We start from the raw sequence: 8,426 nt of genomic DNA, 5'->3' as shown, positions 1-8,426 counted from the left end.
TGTGGTGGATAACAATAGATCACCGCTTTCATCTCATGTACTTGGGGACTTAGGCGAAATGCTACCGAAATTTTGACAAATTTTGAAAAGGCAATTAACTTGTAGTATTGAATCTACTACAAAAAAATTCTTCCTGACTGGAAAAAGGCCACACTTTTACTTAGAAAAGTGAGGTTCACGTGCATGCTACATAACTTATGAAAGTGGTGCAGCAAACGAAAAACATGGATCGAAGTTGGATGAGAGCATCACGCATCACTGATGAGTATGGGACTGGGGTGGAGCAGTTTCTCCAATTTACCAAAATGCATGCCCCCTCGTTGCACGACAAATACTTTTGTCCATGTGTGAAATTTGCAAATGGTAGACACCAGTCATTAAATGAAATAAGAACACATCTAATATGTCACAACATGATTCCAAATTACACAAAGTGGATATGGCATGGGAAATTGCCAGACAATCCAACAGTCTCTGACACTGAGGCAGTCAATGTAGATACGAGTTGTCGTATAGAAGAAATGATTTGCGACCTAGGGCAGGATGGTGTTCGGCAAGCACATGCTCCTATGTATGACAAAATAGAGAATGATTCAAAGACTCCTTTGTATTCTGGGTGCACAACATTCACAAGGTTGTCTGTGGTGTTAGCTTTGGTCAACTTGAAGGCACGATTTGGCTGGAGTGACAACAGCTTTACTGAATTGCTAGTGTTATTGAAAAAATTACTTCCTAAAGATAACACGTTGCCAAAGAGTCAATACGAGGTGAAGAAGATCTTATGTTCAGTTGGAATGGAGTATCAGAAAATTCATGCATGTCCAAATGATTGCATATTGTATAGAAATGAGTATGCAGAAATGCGCACATGCCCAACATGTGGTGTATCCTGCTACAAGGTCAACAACCATGAAGAGAGTGATGTTGCAACTGCAGAGAACAATCGTGCAGCAAAGGTTTGTTGGTATCTTCCAATAATACCAAGGTTTAGGCGATTGTTTGCTAATGGACATGATGCAAAATAGTTGATGTGGCATGTTGAAGGCAGAAAAATTGATGGATTGCTACGACATCCTGCTGATAGTCCGCAATGGAAGGCATTCGATTCTTTGTATCCTGATTTTGGGAATGACGGGAGAAATCTAAGGCTTGGTTTGGCCTCTGATGGAATCAATCCTTTTGGTAACTTATGCAGCAGTCACAGTTCATGGCTTGTTTTGCTGATGATTTACAACCTTCCTCCTTGGTTGTGCATGAAGCGGAAGTACATAATGCTTTGCATGATGATAGCAGGACCAAGACAGCCCGGTAATGATATTGACGTGTATCGAACTCCATTGATTGAAGACCTGAGAACAGTGTGGGAACACTGGGTAGATGTTTGGGACGACAATTTGCAGGAGACGTTTAGGTTGCGTGCAATGGTGTTTTGTACCATAAATGACTTTCCAGCATATGGAAATTTAAGTTGTTACAGTGTGAAGGGCCATCATGCATGTCCTATTTATGAGAAAAATACAAGTTTCATCCAACTTAAACATGGAAAGAAAACAATATACACACGGCATCGAAGATTTCTGAACCAATTCCATCCATATCGGCGACTGTAGAAAGCTTTCAATGGATCTGTAGAAAATGAAACTGCGCCAAAACCGTTAGATGGCAAAGAAGTCCATGATCGTGTCAAGGATATCATAACTATCTTTGGGAAGACATAAAAAAAAGCACCAGTGAGACACACATTTGGAAGAAAAGGTCCATTTTCTTTGAGCTTCCTTACTGGTCTGATCTTGACATTAGACATTGTATAGACGTGATGCATGTGGAGAAAAATGTTTGTGATGGTTTAATTGGCACCCTTCTTAACATTAAAGGCAAGACAAAGGATGGTTTGAAGTGTCGTCAAGACTTAGTTGACATGGATATACGAGAGCAGTTGCATCCAATACCAAAAGGTTCGCGAACATACCTACCCCCAGCATGTCACACAATGTCAACAAAGGAAAAAAAGAGTTTTTGTCATTGTCTGCAGAATGTCAAAGTCCCACAAGGATACTTTTCAAATATCAAGAACCTTGTATCCATGAATGATCTTAAATTGGTTGTCTTGAAATCTCATGATTGTCATGTATTAATGCAACAACTACTGCTAGTAGCGATTCAGGGAATCTTGCCTGACAAAGTTCGAGTTGCCATAACTCGTCTATGTTTTCTTTTTAATGCTATATGTAGCAAAGTTATTGACCCTGCAAGATTGGATGAATTGGAGAATGAGGCTGCCATTGTCCTTTGTCAAATGAAGATGTACTTTCCTCCATCATTTTTCAACATAATGGTTCACTTAATTGTTCATCTAGTCAGGGAGATCCGGCTGTATGGTCCTGTATTTTTACACTGGATGTATCCAATTGAACGGTACATGAAGGTGTTAAAGGGGTTTACCAAGAATCAACATCGACCAGAGGCTTCGATTGTTGAAAGGTATGTTGCTAAAGAATGTATTGAGTTTTTCTCTCAGTACATTGAAGCTAAATCTGTCGGGGTACCTGAAACTTGTCATGTTAGGACACCGAGGGGTAAAGGTACACAAGGATACAATGTTGTCACAATGACTCGCTAGGAGGTCTCACAAGCGCATCTATATATATTGAATAATTCAGCAGAGGTCATTCCATACATAGAAGCCCACAAAAAAGAAGTGGCCGCATGAAACCCAAAATTAAACATGATGAGGGTTTTGCAGGAGCACAACAAAACTTTCATGAACTGGTTTAGACACACAATATTTGCTAATCAGGTTGCTTCCAAAACATTACGATTGTTAGCTCTTGGGCCAAATCTAAATGTTCCAACTTGGTAAGGGTATGACATGAAAAATTATTCCTTCTACACCAAGTCCCAAGATGACAGAAGCTCGATGCAAAATAGTGGTGTCACTGTTGATGCCAACTCCGATCACTTTTGCAGTGCAGCAGACAAGAATCTGATTCGAGCCTCCATGCATTACTATGGAGTCATTGAACAAATCTGGGAGGTTGATTACATTGAATTTAGAGTGCCAGTGTTTAAGTGTAAGTGGGTCAATGCCAATGTCGGTGTCCGGCAAGATGAAATTGGATTTACCTTAGTTGACCTCTACAAGGTGGCATACATGGACGAACCCTTCATTTTGGCACAACAAGCAAGACAAGTTTTTTATGTGGAAGATCCTTGCGATTCTAGATATTCTGTGGTTCTACAGGGAAGACCAAGTGGTTTAAATGACGCACATGATCCAACGATGCTTGACATTTGTGAGACACCACCTTTTTCGATAGCTATGCCTAATATCAATGATTCGCACTACGTTGACGATGTACATGCCAATCGTAACGATCATGATGAAGGACTATGGGAGAACATTGTAACACGACGAATTTCCATGCATGACATGTAATAACCTTATGCCTTTTGTGTTTTGTTATTTGTTAATGTTCATATTTCCTTTTAATTCAGTTTATAAAATTAGTACATCGTTGTTTTTAACATAGTTGTTTTTCTTTGACAGGTTCATGGGTACACCACCAACTTCCCCTCCGTAGTCAAATATTCAGTCTGAAGCAAAGTCTAGGAATACTAGAAAATCAACATGGCTACGAAGGTTGACAGTACGATCATTGGATCATCCAAGACCAATTGTATAGGTGGATGCCGCAACTGGCCGAGGATCGGGCCTACACAAAGAGAAATTCCACAATTATCTTGGGGTGGTGGCCCGAGAGAAAATTCCCATAATACATAATAGCTGGAAAGATGTTCCGAACACGCTAAAGGACCTAGTATGGAATGACATTTTGGTTAGTGACCTTAATATTGAGTACAATTTAGTTTATGTGGTCATAAAATTGAATGATTTGCAATTTGTGAAACATTTACAAAAGCCGTTGTAATGTAGGCAAAATTTGATATTCCAGAAGCATTGAATGCAAAGAAAAAGGTGATGTCCAGCGTCGCGACTAGATGGAGGCAATTTAAATCTAACCTGACCACCTGATTTGTGTATGGTAACTCTGAAGGTCAAGATGAACAAGATCCTTCGGTCAAATATGACGTAGACAAAGAAACTTGGGAGCAATTTGCCGCAAGCCGTAAGACCCCTAACTGGCAGGTTAGATGTCAATATGATTGATTTTTACTGTGTATTTATCAACATGAACACAAGTTAATTTCTTTCATTTTAAAATGAATTGCTACATCATCGAGAATTCGAAAAAAGATGCAAGAGATCCAAAAATACAATGACTGCCCCCATGTACTTTCTCGTGGAGGGTATGATTTACTTGAAAAGAAGTTGATGGATGATAAAATCAAAAGGAGACAACATGAAGCAATGCTAACTGAGAATACAGTAGACATGGACGTGCCCCCATCTCCAATTTAAAGATATGTGAAGTGGGTGTTGGCACGCACAAAGCAATATGGGTAGATGACATCTGAGGCGGCACGAGAAATCTCTAATAAAATTGTGAGTTTCCTGTTGAATTTCTGTTACAAATAATTGAATTTTGGAATAATTGTTTGTTTCTTTTGTCCCTAAAAGGTCGTTGACTTCTTAATTTTTGAATAATTATGTGTTTATTTTGTGTTTCATGAAGGCCTCATTGGAAGAACAATTGTCACAGGGTACGTTTGTCCTGAATGGTCGTCAAGACATACTTAATACAGCCATTGGGGGACCGGATCATGGAGGGCGTGTTCGTGCAGCGGGTTCTAGGGTGACAATAACTCAATACTTTAGGAAGACAGCACATGGCTCTAGTAGCTCACGTAGATCCTTCAGCCAACAACAGTTGGCTGAAATAATAGTAACCATAAAGGAATAAATCGAAGAACAAAACGAACACAGGCTACAGATATTTAAACATGAGTTGAAGGAACAAATAATACTTGAGATGTCGCGAAGGGGATCGACCGTCTCAGCTCCTATTCAGCCAGATATACAACTATTAGGTGCAAGAGTCAGCACAAAGGGGAGCAATGCGGAGGCTGTTGTGAACCCATCTTCGCCAGATCATGTTAGTCCTGTCAAGCCTACTATAAGGTTGTATGTCCATAGGCAACTTTGTACAGAGTTGGTGGCCTTGGGAAAAACATATGACGAAGGCTCTACCATACATAGTGTGGCTTATGCAGATGATGTCGTCAGGGTTAGTGTTGACTTGGTTATTAAAGGTGAAGCTGAAGTCCCATTTCCGACATCAGACATTAAGTATGTCAGCCAGGCGCTAGACACATTCATTGCATGGCCAACATCACTTGTAAAACTAGTCTCAAATAAGGTCATTTTCTTTTCATGTTTTTCAATTCTGTACATAACTACATATGTAAAAAGTAGTTACTAACCTTACATTAATTATTGGTTTCATTAAATATTTAGCTTACAAGCAGTACTCCAAATAAAGACAATGAACCTTTTCAACCGGTCAATGATGTTCCTGTAGAGGGCCCGTTGCGCGAGTTGATTAAGAGCCTAGTTGACATTTATGAGAAGCCTATAGAGTTCGTATGGGATCCTGCTAGATTTGGAATTCCAAATGGATGTCAACAAAATCATATCAGGCGTACAATGTTTGAACATAACTATAGTACACTTGTGAACCATGTAAGTCAAATTCATGCCATTTACGATGAATTCCATATTTGTGCGCTATATACATTATGTTAACTGAGTTTTTCAAATGTTCAAAATAGGCATATGGATGAATGGACTAATACCTTGGGTCTTGGATCAATTTATGGATTCCTTGAGCCACAATCTATACTGAATGTAAAGGATAAACGACAAGAATGTCAACAATACATTGAAAAATGGGTTGCGGAATTGTAAAAACAATTCTATCTGGGAGCTTATTTGAATTTGTTAGTAAAATATATTTATGCTTTCTTTGTAAATGATGTTTGTGTCATTGGTACATGACTGTTGTGTCAAATGTAGGGGCCATTGACAGCTCGTTTTGTGTCCAGCAGAGAACTGTGTTGTGTGGTTTTGTTCTTTGCGTAGAAAGCCAGATGTTCATATAAAATCTGCAATTAACAAGTATGGTAACCTTCTGAATGTTTTGTTGTGTAATGTTTCTTATACAACAAGGGTACAACATTATTGTTGCCGATATTACCTTAAAAATTTTATGTTTCTATGCAGTGCATTTAAGACATTAAATTCGACTTCTGAGGGGAAATCTGATCAAACTACCCCAAGGTGGCTAGAAATTAAGGTTAGTCATACAATTAAAAACTGTTTTGTACTGATTTCCATATATTAACCTTCTAAATGATTTATCCCATTCAATGTAGAGTCACATTCAAAGCGGAGGCTATGAGTGTGGCTATTATGTCATGCAATGGATGTGGAACATAATCGGCGAGGAGGTGAAGACTGATTGGACGATGGTAAATTTTGTATCCCCAAAAGCATGACACCAAATAAATATTTTTTATTCCTATTTTTACCAAATAAATTTGTAATTACTTGTATTGTATAATGTGTAGTGGTTCAGTGATGGCTCGACACATGACATCGAGATTATCACATCATTACGGATGAAATGGGCTGAATATTTTTTAAAACTTAGAAGCATCCAATGTAAAAAGCTTTAGTTCACATGCGAACAACCACTTTTGTGTTTCTCATGTATTTCTTTAAGTGTTACAAACAATTTAGATGTTGTAGTGACTTTTATGTTTGTATAACACTTAATAGTTGTTCAATGCAATTTCATATGCACCAAAATAATCAAACAATGTCTTGTTTTTGCATTTGGTTTTTGCATTGGTACGATAATTGTTTGTTGTGCAACCAAGCTGGAAATTATTTGCAGGTGTTTCGACAGGTGTGAATCCATAGCTACAAATGATTGCAACTACACTGTTCTCAACTCTAAGGGCCCTTAAGAAGGTAACTCGTAATCATTTAAGCTTTTCATTGAAATTTGACATGAATGGTGCCTAACTATGTTTTTTCATTATTAATCGACAGTGCTATGTGTATAACTCACATGCATTTCAAAAACCTTCCAACATTTTAGTCAACACAACACATGCAAGTGGTTGAATATGATTTTTTAGGCAAGCCAACCTTTGCAGAATCAAAGGGAGCTTCTCACATCCCTTCAACCAACCACTCTATCACAGACCTCTATGATGATGTAGCTGATGAGCTTGCAGCTTCCATCCCAGTCGATGACTTGTCTCTCCTCACTTCACATGACCCTCAAATTCACACCAAAGCTCTGTACCAACTTGGCAAGGCCTATGCAAAATGGGGTTTCTTCATGGTAAGTAACTTTCTCTTTCAAAATATTTTTGTTCCTTACAGAAAGTACTAATGAGATTCACTTTGGAGGTATAAGGTGGGTTAGATGGTTAAGGGAGAAGGGGAGACTGGAGAGGTCTCGGGTTCAATCTCTTCTGCTAACAAAAAAAAAAAATTCTAACAAACACTAACATTTGCCGATAAAAAAAAAAGTACTAATGCAATTCACTTTCAACTGTCTCTCACTTGCTTGTCAGCTCACAAATGATGAGACTCTGGAGAAGCTGGTGGAGGATGTGAAGAAAAAGTCTCGTGAGTTTCATGATTTTCCGGTGGAAGAAAAGGAGTTTAGTGACAAATGCCCTTTTACACCCATCAGGTATGGCACCAACTTTTATCCTGAAGCAGAGAATGTTCATTATTGGAGAGATTATCTCAAGGTCATCACATTTCCTGAATTCAACTTCCCCCAAAAACCACCAGGTTACAGGTAAGCAAGTTCAATCAATGAACTCAACATTTATGCACTGTTTCTTGGCCTTACACAACTGCTTCTACTGCAGGGAGGTTGCCTATGATTATAGATAAAAAATTCAGAGGTGTGGCAAGGAAGTTTCTTGAAGGAATATCATAGAGTTTGGGATTAGAATCCAATTCAATAATTGAGTCCAATGGTTTTGACTCTGCCAGTCTGGCTTGCAGCTTTTGATTGCAAACCTGTACCCACCATGTTTGCAGCCACACCTTGCTCTTGGGATGCTTCCACACTCCTTCCTGACCTCGGTCACACATAATGCAACTTGAATGTAAAATTAGTAACTAAACATAGGAGTTATATTTTTTATTTGGCGCAGGAGATGTTTGTTATGTATTCCTAGGAATAGCGTAATTGGAAATAGCGTTCCTAAGCGTTTTAAAAAATGTAATGTTTATTTTTTCCTTACTATATCTTTTATATGAAAGTAAGAGAATTTTCCTGAAGATTTGCTCTGATTTGTGGAAATTTTCTGTGTGGCTGTACATATACATGAAGCTGTTATAAGAAGTCAAACTCAGACTCAATCCACTCTCATACATGAAGTTTAAAATGTCATTGGCTTATAAGTACAAACATCAGAACTCAATCCAGCCTCCA

General features: G+C 38.5%; 1 protein-coding gene across 1 annotated transcript; it reads left to right on the top strand.

Annotated features, from left to right (window-relative positions):
• The first annotated feature begins 224 nt into the window (after positions 1-224).
• On the top strand, positions 225-1,025 carry LOC114391555. Its single transcript, XM_028352547.1, has one exon. The coding sequence runs from the start codon at positions 225-227 to the stop codon at positions 1,023-1,025; it is 801 nt and encodes a 266-aa protein (XP_028208348.1).
• Positions 1,026-8,426: the final 7,401 nt, after the last annotated feature.

The sequence above is a fragment of the Glycine soja genome, chromosome 17 (assembly GCF_004193775.1).
Source record: "Glycine soja cultivar W05 chromosome 17, ASM419377v2, whole genome shotgun sequence".
Classification (NCBI taxonomy): domain Eukaryota; kingdom Viridiplantae; phylum Streptophyta; class Magnoliopsida; order Fabales; family Fabaceae; genus Glycine; species Glycine soja.
This window is presented reverse-complemented; position numbering and strand designations above follow the sequence as displayed.